At 49.0% G+C, this 16,358-nt stretch overlaps 1 protein-coding gene across 1 annotated transcript; it reads right to left on the bottom strand.

Moving 5' to 3' along the window:
- Positions 1 to 11,456: 11,456 nt before the first annotated feature.
- Positions 11,457 to 14,438, bottom strand: ZCCHC3 (zinc finger CCHC-type containing 3). The gene has a single exon (XM_025932852.2). It carries the CDS (start codon positions 14,190 to 14,192, stop codon positions 12,969 to 12,971), a length of 1,224 nt encoding a protein of 407 aa, XP_025788637.2. The 5' UTR covers positions 14,193 to 14,438; the 3' UTR covers positions 11,457 to 12,968.
- Between the last annotated feature and the right edge of the window lie 1,920 nt (positions 14,439 to 16,358).

The raw sequence follows: 16,358 nt of genomic DNA on the forward strand, positions 1-16,358 counted from the left end.
TCACGCACTTAAACCACTGAGCCACCCAGGCGCCCCTAAATACTCCACTCTTAAAGGGATGGAACAAAAATCCCACCCTTACGGTGTGGCCTGAGCATAGTCACTTCATTCCAAAGAGGACAGTATGAAAAAGGGTAAAAGTAACTTTCCAGTGGAGAAATCTGACAAATTCCTCTTCATCCAGGTGTTCGAGGTCAACACCAAACAGTGATAAGTCACGTTGATGTCTGAGAAACTGCCACAACCCAGAGGAACCTAAGGGGTCGTGAGATAAATGCTAAGTGGCATCCTGGATGGGATCCTGGCATAGAAAAAAGACATCAGGTAAAAACTAAGGAAATTTGAATGAACTATGAACTTTAGCTACTAACAGTGTATCATTATTTAACAAATGTATCATGTTAATATAATATGTTAATAATAGAGGAGAGAGGGTGGGTGGGGGATAAAGAATTTTGTATTGTCTTCACAATTTTTCTATAAATGTAAAAGTGTTCTAAAACATAAGGTTTATTTTTAAAAACACGGCACAAGGCTTTGTTTATTTACACTTTAGAGTGTCAAAGCCATTACACTGCCTACCTTGAAAATGGAATTTCCTCAATGGATTAAAATAAATATGCATTGGGGCGCCTGGGTGGCGCAGTCGGTTAAGCGTCCGACTTCAGCCAGGTCACGATCTCACGGTCCGTGGGTTCGAGCCCCGCGTCGGGCTCTGGGCTGATGGCTCAGAGCCTGGAGCCTGTTTCCGATTCTGTGTCTCCCTCTCTCTCTGCCCCTCCCCCGTTCATGCTCTGTCTCTCTCTGTCCCAAAAATAAATAAACGTTGAAAAAAAAAATATGCATTTATCCTACAGTTTTAATATGTTTTGAATCCAGGAGTTAAATTGATCAATAAAAGTTGGCTACCAATTACTTAGGTCAATGTCTTATGAACTCAGCGTCAAAAACGCAGCGTCGTTAATTTGTATGTAGTTGTAATACAAACAAGGAAAGACGACTGGTTCCTTGATCATTTTAACTTCGATGAAAATACCTGTAATGAAAGAAATCCACATAGAGCAGATATCAACCCCAATGCTTGCATTTTGCTTGCCTAAAATTGTTTAGTACAGAACGACTTCTATTGTTGTCTAATTGGAACAATTTTGTTCTCCTTAAATAAAATACCAGCCAAAGATCATTCAGGCTGCAACTGACAAAAGGCGTTACTACTAGTTTTTTCTAATTTAGAGAATTCCCTTTTTTTTTTTTTTTTTTTTTTTTAAATCGAGAGTCTTGTTGCTACATTGAAGCTAAAAGGAGAGCGGGGTCGAAGCCCATTGGTGGTGTCCCTGGGCCGAGGGCAGGACTCTAAGCCAAGGGGCCTGCCCATTGGTGGGCTGCCCGGCAGCTGTGGGGCAGGGGCGCCTGGGATGGAGCTCGGAACCCATTGGCTGCGTCGCTGGAGGATGGTGTAATGGACCGCCAAGGCCTGTGCAGCCGGTTTCTACAGCAACGGAGGCTTGAAAGAGCCACTCAGATTTCGGCGTTCACCCCCAACTCCCCCTTCCGGAGGGGGCAGGGCGGCCTGGATTTGAGGGCCGGAGAGGAAGGCGTGGGGGATGGGAGTTAAGGGGACAGAGCCTTCCTCCGACCAAAGCTACCTTGCAAAGCAACATTTGAACTGGGTTCGAGGAACCTGGCCTGCGTGTTCACTGGGGGGGGGAATCTGCCAAACAGCCATAAAGAAGAAAGCGGAAAATGATATATAATACCGTCCCTCCCTGATTTTTCCATTGGTAATATCTTGCATGTGAACGAGCACAAAGCCCGGCACTGAGTAGGGCCTCAATACTTAATGGGAGGGAGAAAGAAAAGGAAGGGAGGAAGGAAGAGAAAGGGGAGACGGAGGGAGGAGGATCCATGATGTGGGCAACGTGGCGTGAGACAAAGTGCCCGCCCTACTGGGCTGAAATTCCACAGTCAGACCCCGAGAACTGAGGGGGAATGATGGCCTTAGGAACGGGGGCTTGAAGGAGAGTGGGGTCGCCGGGGAGCTGGCGGAGGGAGGGGGGCGGCTTACAGGCTCCTGGCTCTGGATATTTGGAAGACTTGACTCTGCAGTAAGACGCCCTGGGTTCACATTCCCGCGAGCTCTGTCACTTGCCAGCTGCCAGTGCTTCAAACTCTCCGGATCCCGGTGTCTTTGTGTTTGGGGAGTAATAATACTTCATTGAGTTGGTGTCAGAACTGAGTTAAGATAATGCATGTCAAGTTCTTAAAACAATGCCTGAAACATAATAAATGTGCAATCACCAGTAGCTGTTTTCCCAATTGAAGAGGGGTGGGATCTAAGTGGAGAGAACAGGGCGGTTGTCATTGTTGGGTAAGGAGGGAGGCGGGAGGAACAGTGTGGAAATCCTACAAAAGAGACCAGTTTGGATGTCATATAGAAAAATCACCGGAGATGATAGCCAGCGGGCAAAAAAGGAAGAAAAATGAAAACAAACAAACAACAACAACAACAACAAAAAACCAAGGTTGGTAGCTACTGTTTGCTGAGGGTCTGGCATTCTGCCAGATCCTTTGCATGAATTGTTTCATTTCATTTTCCCACCAGCCCTGATGAGACAGTTATCATTAAACCCATTTTTCTGGTAGGGAAACAGGCCCAGAGAGGTTATGTGGCTTGTCTGAGCTAAGAAATGACAAAACCAAACAGGGGCAATTGTGAGGCCCGGGGCCAAGAGTGCAATTGGAGGTCTATCTGTCTCTAGTTAGAAGTTATACATCAGTATAATGTGCTGAATGAAATATGTTTAATTCTCCTTCTTGATGAATATACTTCCAGAAAAACCTGGAAGGCCAGGTTCGAATTAGAATTACAGGACTGAAGGCACCCGGGTGGCTCAGTCCGCTAAGCATCAGACTCTCGGTTTCTGCTAAGGTCATGATCTCAGGGTTTTGTGAGTTCGAGCCCCGAGTTGGGCTCTGACCTGATGGTGCGGAGCCTGCTTGAGATTCTCTCTCTCTCTCTTTCTCTCTCCTCTCTCCCTCTATCCCTCCCTCTCTCTCTCTCCCTCTCTCTCTGCCCCTCCCCTGCTCATGCTGTCTCTGTCTCTCTCAAATATATATAAACTTAAAAAAAAACAACAACAACAGGGGTGCCTAGGTGGCTCAGTCCGTTAAGCATCTGACTTTGGCTCAGGTCATGATCTCATGGCTCGTGGGTTCAAGCCCCACGTAAGGCTGTGCGCTGACTGCTCAGAGCCTAGAGCCCGCTTTGGATTCTGTGTCTCCCTCTCCCTCTCTGCCCCTCCCCCACTCACAGTCTGTCTCTCTCTCCTCCAAAAATAAACATTAAAAAATGTTTTTTAACCTTAAAAAAAACAAAAAGAATTCCAGGACCTTTGGAATTCTGTGCCAGAATGTGTTGGCCCAAGGAACAACTGGATCCTGCCCTTGTCCAGCTACCTCCCCTCCCACGCATCCCACCAGGGAGGGACCCAGCATGCATGAGTGGACAACCCAGCCCCCACGTCCGAGCTGCCTCTTACAAACAGCTACTTTAAGAACTAAGCCTCCGGTCTATAAGGTGTGCATTAGGCAGTGTAGTTTGCCCTCAGCTGAGCAGGACCCAGGGATGAGACCCCCACGGGTGAGACCTGTGAAGGCTTTGTAAATGAGCTCAGGGATATTTTGGAAGGGAATTCTGGGGTCTTGGGAAATGTTCTAGAAAGGGAGGGCACAGACTCTGGTGGGCAGGTCCTCTTGTGCCTAGGAATCCTCACTCCCACCTCCCGGGGAGGAGCAATCAGGCCTCAGGGCAATGGCTATTCTTGCCGGTGGTAAGGGAGTGTTGAAGCCGGGCACTTGGAATCCTGGAACTAACTGCGTGCTCTCCCAGGTCCTCACTGTGCCAGGGGACTGGCAGGCGGTGTCAGTGATATGCCCTCGGAGAAATAGGGGAGGAGGGGCCAGACCTCTCAGGCTGAAGGAAACCCTTATCCAAGGTGAAGACTGAAGGAGTGAATTAGCTTTTTAAAGATGAAAGAATAAGCCCTGGGGTCCCTGGGTAGCTCAGTCGTATGGCGCGACCAGCTCTTGATTTCGACCAGCTCTTGATTTCGACTCTGGTCGTGATCTCAGGATTTGATTTGTGAGTTTGAGTCCCGCCTCAGGCTCTATGCTGATAGTACAGAGCCTGCTTGGAATTCTCTCTCTCTCTCTCTCTCTCTCTCTCTCTCTACCTCTCCCCCTCTCCCGTTTGCTCGCTCCCTCTCTCTCAAAAATAAATAAATAAACATTAAGAAATAGATAAGTGTACTCTTAATCCCCTTCACTTATTTCACCCATTCCCCCAACCACCTCCGTAATTCTAAAAAAAAAAAAGAAAGAAAGAAAAGAAAAGAAAAAGATGAAAGAATAATCCCTTTTTCAGGAGACAGTCCGTGCAGGTGTGCTAAGGGATACTTCGAGTACCATTAAAGGACAAGTAGACACAATGTCTTGATCTGTAACCTTAGCCAAGTAATTTCTAGATCATTCATGCAATAAATATTTATTGAGCTTTTCCTGTGTGCCAGACCCAGTGTTAAATGCTGGGCTACAACCAAGAGCAAAAAAGTCATGATTCCTGCCCTCTGGGAGCTCAAAATTGAGAGACAGAGGCAGATAGTAATCAAACCATGGCATAAATAAACATATCATTGTACTTGCGGGAGCTGCTGGGAGGAGGGAGTGTTAGAGGGTCTGGTCTAGAAGGTTAGGGAAGGCTGCGGTTAGAAAGTGGCATTAGAGCTGAACACTAGGAAAGGTAAGGGTTAACCATGGGTCGAGTCTGGGAGGGTGAATTCCTGGAATGACTAGCAGGAGCCTAGCCGGGGTGGGGGGTGGGGGGTGAGGCCCAGAAGAGGCACGACTCTAGCAGGGCCTGGTGGGCCCCCGGGGAGAGGACACAAAGTCTTTGAAGGTCTTTAAACTGGGGAGTAATGTGATCAGATTTCATTCTGGGGACTGTTGTCCAGGATTGAAGGAGAGGGTGCTAGGAAGCAGAGAGACTAGTGAGTTGGCTGCTTGAGAGTCTTAAACTTTCCCATCAAAATTTCTTATTTTTAAAGATAAAGGAGGTGAACTTGAGGCTCTGTAGAATCTACAGGAATTTCTTTGAAGTCCTGTGTTGTATTTTGCATTTATTTTTGTTGTTGTTGTTTTTGCCGCAGACAACACGTGAAATCATTAAAACAAAACAAAACAGGGGCGCCTGGGTGGCACAGTCGGTTAAGCGTCCGACTTCAGCCAGGTCACGATCTCGCGGTCAGGGAGTTCGAGCCCCGCGTCAGGCTCTGGGCTGATGGCTCAGAGCCTGGAGCCTGTTTCCGATTCTGTGTCTCCCTCTCTCTCTCTGCCCCTCCCCCGTTCATGCTCTGTCTCTCTCTGTCCCAAAAATAAATAAACGTTGAAAAAAAAATAAAACAAAAACAAAAACAAAACAAAACAAAGCCTCCAGGGACATACTGCATAAAATTAGTTTTCCTTTCACCTCACACTCCAAATATCCCGTTCTTCTCAGAAAGCACAACAGTTACCAATTTCACTAATATCCTTCCAGAGTTGTTCTACACATAAATAAGCATTTGATAGGTCTATCAGATCATTACCATCGTGCACTTAAATCTTACAGTTTGATGGTCAGCTATAACTCAATAAAGCTGACAAAAATCAGAAATTTGAAATAGTAGCATACTGTATCTTGCTTTGTTCACTTTAAAATATGTCTCAGAGAGCATTCTGTATTAATGCACAAAGAACTATTCTGTTAAACAGCTGCATAGTGGTCCACTATTTAAATGTGCCATAGTGTATCTGACTAGTTCCCTATTGATAGGCAATCAGTTTCGTTCCAGTCCTTAGTACCCCAAGTAATTCTTCAGTGAACATCCTGGTACACGGGTATTGTTTACACACGTCCAAGTTTAGCTATAGATTCATTTCCTATAAATGAATGCTGTGTTACAGATTATGTAAATTAAAATTTTTTTCCCCAATGTTTGTTTATTTTTGAGAGAGAGAGAGACAGAGCATGAGCAGGGGAGGGGCAGAGAGAGAGGGAGACGCAGAATCCGAAGCAGGCTCTGAGCTGTCAGCACAGAGTCCGACGCACAGACGGAGAGATCATGACCTGAGCCAAGGTCGGACGCTTAAGCGACTGAGCCACCGCCCCCCCCCCCCCAATCCTCCTCCATATTGTATCTGTGTTTACTTTCATGAAACATGTCCTCTCCCAAATATTCCTGGTCATGTTGATAAGCCAGTAAGGGGCACTGTATGGATACACTGGCATTGCACATGTCTGGTACACTCTCATGAAACTCCACCTTAAACTCGGGATGATCTGAGCCGTGCTCACCCGTAGCTTCCTCTTGTATCCCCCCCACCCTCCACCATACTGAACTCCTTCTGCTTACTCTTTGTTGGCCATACCTGGAGCTGACATGAACAGATATGCTGGGCACCCTGGCTGTGAATGAGGTCCCAACAGAGCCCAGGAGCCTCTTGCCAAAGGAGGTAGATGGTAGGCTGAGTCCCTGGAGCAATAGGGGGCCCCAGAGGGCGTGCCAGAGCACTGGATTGGCATTGAGGAAGATGATTTGTTCCTTGGTCTGCCTCCTCCCATCACTCTGCCTCTATAAGGCCCTTATCAATGACCTTGACATTACTCAGGCCAGTGGGCACTCTTCAGACCTGACTTTGCTTGACATTTCTCAAAGCCAATTTTACTTGATCTCTTGCGGCACTCAATTCGGGTGTTAACCCCTCTCACTGTAACTTTCCTCCTTTGGTTTTTATGTCTCTACACCCTGGTTTCTCTTCTCCTTTTCTGGCTGTCCTTCATTAGCGTGTCACGATTTCCTTTCCCATCAGGTAAAACTCGCATGTCAGAGCTGCTTAAGGTATGCTCCAAGTTGCTGTAATCTTTCTTCCTTATGCTTTTTCTCATGACCCGTTAGGAGACTGTAAAATCAGTTTAACGGGTCATGTAAGCATTTATAAAAGAACGAAGAAAATGTCAGGGCACCCCATCCACAGGGTTAATATTATTTCCTTATATACATATAAACTGGTTTCTTTATAGGTAAGTACATATATGCCTATGTCTTGTGGCCACGATATAAAATGCATATCTTATTATGGGATGTGGTTAAAGAGTTTGAAGACCATTGCTATAGGACTCCCATTTATTTCTCCAGCCCAGAACTCTCCTTAGAATTTAAGACCTTGTATATTGAGCCACCTGTTCCACACCTTCTCTCAGACATCCTCTATGTCCCACAGCTGGAAACCTGGGAGTCCTCTTTGGTAATTATACCTCCCCCAGCCCATGTCTAAGTCTCGCTGCTTTAAACTCCTAAATATGTTTACCCTGCCTACTTGCCTTTAAAAAAAATGTTTTTTTCATGTTTATTTATTTATTTTTTTCAACGTTTATTTATTTTTGGGACAGAGAGAGACAGAGCATGAACGGGGGGAGGGTCAGAGAGAGAGGGAGACACAGAATCGGAAACAGGCTCCAGGCTCTGAGCCATCAGCCCAGAGCCTGACGCGGGGCTCGAACTCACGGACCGCGAGATCGTGACCTGGCTGAAGTCGGGCGCTTAACCGACTGCGCCACCCAGGCGCCCCTTCATGTTTATTTATTTTTGAGAGAGAGAGAGGCAGAGCACGAGCTGGGGAGGGGCAGAGACAGAGAGGGAGACACAGAATCCAAAACAGGCTCCAGGCTCTGACCTGTCAGCACAGAGGCCAAGGCGGGGCTTGAACTCATGGACCGCGAGATCATGACCTGAGCGGAAGTCGGACACTTAACCGACTGAGCCACCCAGGCGCCCCTCCCTGCTTACTTTTCTTATTCTGTCTTCATCATCCAGGTCCAAAGTACCCTCATTGCTCACCTGGGGAAACTGGCCTTTTTTCTACTTGCGCTCCCCACTGACTCATTCACTACAAAGTATCCACAATGATCTTTTATTTAAATTTTTTTCCTTTTATTTATTTTAGAGAGAGAACTAGTGAAAGCATGAGTGCGGTTGGGGCACACACAGAGAGAGAGAGAGAGAGAGAGAGAGACAGAGAGAGAGAGAGAATCTCAAGCAAGCTCCATGCTCGGCACAGAGGCTGACGAAGGGTTCTATCCCACGACCCTGGGACCATGACCTGAGCCGAAATCAAGAGTTGGACACTCAGCCGACTGAGCCACCCAGGCGACCCATGAATGATCTTTTAAAAATACAACCATGAGGCGCCTGGGTGGCTCAGTCGGCTAAGCATCCAACTTAGGCTCGGGTCATGATCTCACAGTTTGTGGGTTCGAGCCCCGCACCGGGCTCTGTGCTGACAGCTGGGAGCCTGGAGCCTGCTTTGGATTCTGTGTCTCCCTCTCTCTCTGCCTTTCTCCCTCTCCCACTCTGTCTCTAAGATAAATAATAAACATTAAAAAAAATAAAAAAGATACAACCCTGATCACGTCACTTCCTTGCTCAAAGATCTTTCAGTGGCTCCTCATTATATTCTTACACTCAAATTCTAAACATGGCTGACCAGACCCCAGGGTCTGTCGCCTTATTTTGTACCATCATCTCCCTCCTACCTCTGCACTGGTCACACTGGCTGTTCTGGATAGGGTTAGATGTCAGACAATATCTGTTCCCACTGTTTGTTTTTGTTTTTTATTAAGTAAACTCTATCCCCCATGTGGGGCTTGAACTCACGACCCCAAGATCAAGAAGAGTCCTATGCCCTACCGACTGAGCCAGTTAAGTGCCCTCATTCCCACTGTTTATGTGCCTTACTGTGCTATGCATGCTGTAAAGCTAAAACTTTCTGACTCCCTTGCAGCTAGAGCTGCAGCAATTAGATATGCTTGCATGAGGTTTGAAGGTGGAAGGAAGTAAGGCAGAAGTCAAATAGTTTTGGCTGTTTCTGCTCATAAGTAAGGTTGTGGAGACACCGGTGTCATGTCTCTGACTTCAAAACCTCATTTCACTGTCCTGGCAGTAGAATTGGCAGTAGTTTTCCGATCCCAGCAGCCTGTCCTTGGACGGTAGCTTCAGTAGTATGTCCTCAAACTCAACCCTTCCAGTGATGGCTCCTGGCTCTTTTCTGTGAGAGGAAGCAGCTCCCCTGGTAAGTCAGTTCAGTAGTGTTCTAGGAGTCATTCCGAATACCCACCCTAGGTCCCATTACCTTCTTCGATACCTAGAGTGGTTTCTGTTTCTTTCTCTCTTTCTTTTTTAAATATTTATTTTTGAGAGGCAGGGGAGGGGCAGAGAAAGAGGGAGAGAGAGGATCCGAAGCAGGCTCTGCCTTAACGATGGGAGCAGGCGCAGTTCATGCAGGGCTTCAACTCACAAACCGTGAGATCATGACCTGAGCCAAAGTTGGAGGCTTAACAGACTGAGCCACCCAGGTGCCCCAAAGTGGTTTTCTAAGCCTGGACTGATACACTGGGCTCCATTTGGTTTTAGTCATGCCTCCTCTCACCATAGGGTTATTAAACTTGTTATCTCTGCTGCCTAGGCTGCCCTTGTCACTGGTTAACCCCCATGCCATCTCTCAACTCCTTATGTATTTTTTTGATCTCAATTAAACATTTTTTGGGGACGTTATCCCTGACCCTGACCCCTAAGATCAGATCCATCTCTGTATGTTTCTTGCAGTGCTTTTTATCACACTGTGTAATTATGTCTTTGTGTGGTTCTAGAATTTGAGCCCCAGGGAACTTGACTATGTTGCTGTATTCCATTTCCTAGAAAGAGTTGGTGCTTAATATATATGCTAAATAAGTGAATGGAATGGAGGCGGCCAGACTGGAGGGGGTCAGGACAAAATAAAGCCTCTTAAGTAACACTGACAAGCCCTGGGTCACCTCCTCTTGGCCTTTTCCCAACCACATCTTTCTGTGACTCTGTAGCCAGCCTGAACAGCCTGTGTACTCTGGCCTCCGGGCCTTTGCACAGGCTGTTCCTGTTGCTTGGATCTCTCTTCCCTCTCCACCTGACTTATTCATCTTGTGGGTGTCAGTCATGACATGATCATCTCTTCCAGGAGACCTGTACTTCAGACAATTTTATATGCTTTGTATATACTTTTTTCAGAGTATTAAAAAAATTATTTAAAAAACTGCTCATCACTTATCTGTATCTCCTTCTGCAAGTAACCCTCTCATTCCCGGGTGTGTGCAAACTACCCTACAGAAGGGCTTGGCTCTAATGGCCCTCAGTATCTGTTGAAAGCGGAATGAAAGAAATGTCAGCTAATCGGCCAGCCTCAGCTTGGGGATCTCTGCACACTCTCTACGAGCCCACGAACAGTGAGGGATTGTAATTTGGAGGTAGCTACATCAGGAGGAAGCTGGGGGAGGTTTGTTCCGCTCCAGCCCATGGCTGAGTCCTCAGACCGCCAGGCAGGAGGCCCTGGAGTGGATCCTGTGGGGGATGGGCAGGGAAATAGTTTCTTCCTCTGCTCCCTCCAGGATAGTTGGAGGGGGAGGGAAGGCAGAGAGAGGGAAGATTCCTTCCAAGGAGGCTCCTTGGCACGGTGCCTGCTTGGAGGGAGGGCGGATATGATGAATGCAGGCTTTCTCTCCGCCTTCAGCCCTGTGAAGGAGGGAAACCCAAGGCAGAGAAGGGAGAGCTGATGGGGGAGGGACAGGACTGGAGGGAGGGATAGAGGAGGGAAGAGTCTGTTTGCTTTGGGAGACAGGAAGGAGGGGCTATGCTGGCTTGGCAAGGCGGGGCTCTCGAGAGCCACCCAGGCCTCAACCACACCTGATCAGCTCTGGAAATATCCTGAAATCACTGAGTTCGAGAATCAGTACACTGAGAATTTTAATTCTTGGGATTGGATCATTTCAACATCTCTGAGCTGAAAATCCTTCAGTCAGTTGTATCTGGGGTCTTCAGGGCTGGCTTGGAGGAGTGAGTCAGCTCTCTGGGAAGTTTCCCAGACTCTTTCTTACTCCCTAATACCTGGAAGAGATGGCGTTTTTTAAAAACCTATGAATACTTTGCATCCTATTTGTGGCACTTCCCGTTTGTAATCTGAGGGCAGAATCCCTCTCTCTCACTTTAATACCATTCAGAACTATAGTCTCAAGCCTGGCTGCCAATCAGAATTGTTGGGGGCCGGGGTGCTTGCTAAAAATGTTTTCATTCACACCAGTGATTTTGATTCCTTGGAGCAAAGTTAGGACTTAGAACTTGAGTTTTTGCCATGTGCCAAGTGAGTGTAACGCATACATACGGTTTAGGAAACAACGCCAAAGGGTCTGGCACAACATAGTAGGTGCTACGTGTTGCCTACAGGGGTTGGAAATGTATTTGCAGGGTAAACAAATGATGGGTAAGAAGCATGGATTAAACTAGAGTCTGTGTACCCTAGCGTCTTCCACTCTGAAAGGAAATAGGGCAACAGTGTTAGCAATACAAAAGATAAATATTTATTCAGAACAAAACTTTTAACAATCGATTTTACATTCTAAGCCACAAGGAAATAGCAAAACATAAAGCGAAGGAAAAACAAAAACTAAAAGAAAAGCAGTGTACTGTCTTTTCTACTTTAGCTTGATAACACTTAGTTGACCCAATGCCCTCTTGCAAGTGGTCTGTTTTGCAAGTACATTTTAGAGTTAACAGCTCACTTACGATTACAGGTTAAAATCACCTTTCTCCTGTGAGTGAGGAAGCTATAGATGAGCTCCAGTCAGATGCTTCTCTGGGGTTTCTAGCTATTGAGGCTAAGGTGCAAATGTAAACCTCCGGTAGGTTTCCTTACTGAGGAGCACCCCCATTTCTAAGCAGTGGCAATGAGTGGCGGAGGGTGAGGTCCCAAAGGACTTGGCGCTTCAATCCAGATACAGTACCCCAGGGAGCAGTAAGCACACCCTGGATTATGTTCCTTTGTCCCTTCCTGATCTCCCAAGTATTCAGAAGCCCCTGCTAAATGTCTTTCTCCCCCAGATGATTTCTTAGCATTCCTCTGGGCTCACCATTCTGGAGAGATCAGACTTTCTGGGCCCTCAAGTGTTGAGGAAAATGTTGTGAAGTGTGAGAGGTAGTGGAATGGGCACCGGGCTTGGGGTCAGGGAACTCTACTCTAGGCTAGCTCTGGAACCAGACAGCTACGTGATTTTGACGCAGTCACTGACCCTCTCTGGGCCCGTTGCACCTGTTGGAAATCCAGGGGATTGGTCTAAACCAATTTTTAGGTCCTTTCCAGTAAGAAAATTCTAAATTCCATGATTCTGTGAAAAATGGCTTCTGAGCCACTGAACAGCTGTCCCAAAGTCCATGCATTTTAATGCCATAAGAGAGGCCCTTGGCCACCATTCAGAGCTTATTGACTCAGATTACGTACACTTCTAACAACACTGGTTTCACAAATTCTCAGACCACAGAGATTAGAAGCAGCAAATTAAAAGGGGGAGGGGAAGAGCTGCAAAAAGTAGACACCCTGACAGAAGCCACAGTCAACAATGTTCTGGATTCAACAAACACTGACGGAGTGCCTACCACGTGGTGGGCCCCGTACCTAGGGCCGGGGCATAAAGATGAGCAAGGCAGCCCAATGGGTGAAAATCCTGGGAGAGGACAAGGCGTGGGGAGTAAAAAGTACACAAAAAAACCCCACACAAAAACCACAAAACCCCCCCCCCCCAAAACAACCCAGGTACAAAAACGAAAAGCAAAATCTTAAAAAGAGGCGACACATCTGCACACGACAGTTCTCGGTAGTCACTGATGACAGAGTCACCAATTCAGAAAAGGCTGAAATGGAGTAAACTCGGTTTAAGAAGGCAGAGAGAGAGATGTCTCTTGTACGTTTAAAAAGATCTCCTTCAAAAACGATAAAAAATGGTTTAAAAAAAAGTTTTGGCACTTAAGAGGGGGTAAGCTGGCTCTGGGTTCCCCTGGCAGGCAGGCGGGTATTCAGTGCCCAGCCACCCCGGTTAGCTGAGCTGCCACGGAATTGTGAACTGCTTTGGGACACTGGGCAAAGGCGTGTCCTCGCTTGCCGCAGAGGTTGCAAACGATGCCCTTCCGGCAGTAAGGGCTCAGATGCCCCTCCTCCCCGCACCTGAAGCACCTGTCCTGCGTGCAGCTGCCGCTCATGTGGGTCCGGGAACCACATTTAAAGCACGTCTTGGGCTGCCCCTTGTACCAGCTGTAGCCCCTCTCGGCCCCCAGGAAGAAGGCCCCAGGCAGGTGCCTGACCCCGCCCTCCCCCTGGCGCAGCTCGATCTCACACTTGTACTCCCCGGTCCAGATCCCAAACCTGTCGGTCACTTTCACGGGCACGGCCAGGACATCGCAGTGGCGCTTGAGCCAGGTCACGATGTCCTCCACGTCCACCGTCTCGTTCCGGAAGAGGATGAAGAGCGTCTTCAAGCTGGACTTGCTCCGCCCCAGCACCACAAAGTTCTCCCAGCAGTCCTCCTGCTCGCGCTTCTCCTCGTACACGCGTAGGAACAGGGCCAGCTTCTCCGCCGAGCGGAAGCTCACGTCGAACTCGCGACTGCCCGGGATCTGGATGACCGCGTAGATGTCGCTCGGGTCCATGCCGATGGAGCGCAGGATGAGCGCGCCCACCACGAAGTCCCGAGTCGGGCAGGCACCCTCGTCTCCCTGGAAACAGATGCGCACCAGGAAGCGGCCTTTGCCCGGGCCCGCCGCGGGGCCCGTCGCCACTGCCTGCTCGTCCTGAGCGGGCCGTTCGGCTGCGTCCTCGGCCGCGCCAGGCCTGGCCGGGCCCGCCATGGCCGCCGCCTCGGCCTTCTTTCTCCGGGCCGCCTCGGCCGCGCCTTTCTTCTTGCGCGGGTCCGCCGCCTCGCCGGCCGGGTCTCTCCGCCGGCCCTTCGGGTCCCCGCGGCCGGCCGGGGGGAAGTCGCCGAGGCCCGGCGCCGCCAGGCCCGCGGGGGCGCCTAGCCCGCCGCCCACGCCGCCCACGCCGCTGCCGCCTTCCTCCTCCCGCCGCGGCGGCCGCGACTCGCGGAACTCGCCCTTCTTCTCGGCCAGGTTCTTCACCACCTGGGCCCAGCCCATCTTCTCGCGGCCGCCCTCGGCCTCCTCGCCGCGGGCCGCGGGCCGCGCGGGGGGCAGGAGCTGCGGCCGCCCCCGCTTCCTCTCCTCCTCCGCGCCGCCGCCGGTGGCCATTTTACCTCCTTCCCAGCATCCTCCACTCGCTCCCGCAGCCAAAGGGCGCCCATCCGCGCGCCCGCCCGCCCGGGGCTGTGGGGGTTTGGTGTGTGTCTGTGTGTGTGTGTATGTGTGTGTTTTTTGAAATTCGACGCTTCTCTCCCCCGCCCCGCCGAAGGTATTTACCCGCGGCGCGCAGCGGCCAGCGCCGGCCCCGAGCCCTCGGGTAACGGCCGAGCCGCGTCTCCGCCAGCGCGCGCTCCGGCCCCACCTCCTGGGCGCCCGGGCGGGATGCGCCGCTTGGAGCGCGTCCCTGTCCCTTGCGAAGGCTTGGCAGCCCCGGGCCACGCTCTCGAGGATTCGCTCTTTCGCAAGCGGTCCTCGATGATTTCATTCAGGCAGCATCGCGAACGGCCCACGGCCCCAAGACGAGCCTATTTTGTTTTCTTTTCTATACCTCTTCTGTTTAACCAGAAACAAACGAAACTTAGCTCTCCCTCCTTTCAGAGCCCACGACAGTGCATTGTTTTAACAACGTTGGGTTATGGACATTTTCAAACACAAAGTTGAAAGAATTTTACGGTGAACATCTTACCTTTACCTTTGGAGTATTTTAACATCATTAGAATTTTTACTGTGCCTTATCACAGTACACCTCTATTCATCAGTTCTTTTGATACATTCCTAAATGATGCTGCATTTTTTTTAAACTTTTTTTTTTTTCAACGTTTATTTATTTTTGGGACAGAGAGAGACAGAGCATGAACGGGGGAGGGGCAGAGAGAGAGGGAGACACAGAATCGGAAACAGGCTCCAGGCTCCGAGCCATCAGCCCAGAGCCCGACGGGGGGCTCGAACTCACGGACCGCGAGATCGTGACCTGGCTGAAGTCGGACGCTTAACCGACTGCGCCACCCAGGCGCCCCAGAGCTCAATATATTATAATTGTCATCATGAGTATAATGGTCTTTTTAAAAAATGCAGTATCGGGGCGCCTGGGTGGTGCAGTCGGTTAAGCGTCCGACTTCAGCCAGGTCACGATCTCGCGGTCCGTGAGTTCGAGCCCCCCGTCGGGCTCTGGGCTGATGGCTCGGAGCCTGGAGCCTGTTTCCGATTCTGTGTCTCCCTCTCTCTCTGCCCCTCCCCCGTTCATGCTCTGTCTCTCTCTGTCCCAAAAATAAATAAACGTTGAAAAAAAAAATTATAATATATTGAGCTCTTCAGTGCCCGGTACTGTACTAAGCTCATTAGCACACTTTAAGCTCTATCACATGGAATCTTCCAAAACCACGCTGTAATGACACCCCTATCACAGGAGGCAGGGGCCTGGAGACCGGGTTAAAACACTTGGCCGAGTGTCAGAGTAATAGGCGACCGCATGTGTAGGTGGCTTATATTTCGAAACTGCTTTGCTTCTGACATTGTGGATCAAGGACTATTTGCATCAGACTCTCCGGAAAATCTGGTTGACGCGAAGATTCTCAGCTGAAGTTAGCACTGGACAGAATTTGTATTCCTCTATCTGTCTCAAATGGTGCTTTGGAAGCATTAATAAAATCTGGGTGTTTGAGGGGATGGGTTAACAATACGCTTTGTCAGCTTTGTTTTCTTTATGCAAATCTGTGTGCATCTCAGGGTGTTTCAGTGACCATTGTGACTTTAGTGAAAGAAGAGGTGGATTGTGGAGTCAGGGAGACCCTAGTGTGAATCTGACTGATTTGAATCTCAGCCTTGTCACATGGGGCCAATGACCTCAGTTTTCATAGGCTTAGTTTGCTCATCCGTAACAAAGGGATATTAATGTCTACTCTCAGAAGACTAATGTTGGGGTTCAAGGAGATTGTGTGTCAAAGAGCTTGGTCCACAGGGGGTTTCCAAGAAAGGCTATTCTTCATTCTGTTGGTGTTTATTCTTTCTGCTTGACGGCTCAAGTCTTTCCACTGGGAGGAGGTTTACAAAACCAAATAGAACCTATATAATTTTAAATAATCTCTTCCATTCCTCTTACCCTAACTGCTCACCCCAGGCAACTATCATACAGATATTTACAAGGATCAGGCAGGTAACTTAAATAAGGACAGTGTGCTGGGTGAACTGCAGAGCAGGTATTTCTATCTGAAGGGGCAGCCGTTAGTCAACTTCCAGCTCATTATTGCTAGGGCTCACTGTAGCCAGATATTCCAA

Source organism: Puma concolor, chromosome A3 (assembly GCF_028749965.1).
Source record: "Puma concolor isolate L17-30 chromosome A3, mPumCon1.1.hap2, whole genome shotgun sequence".
In the NCBI taxonomy this organism is placed as follows: domain Eukaryota; kingdom Metazoa; phylum Chordata; class Mammalia; order Carnivora; family Felidae; genus Puma; species Puma concolor.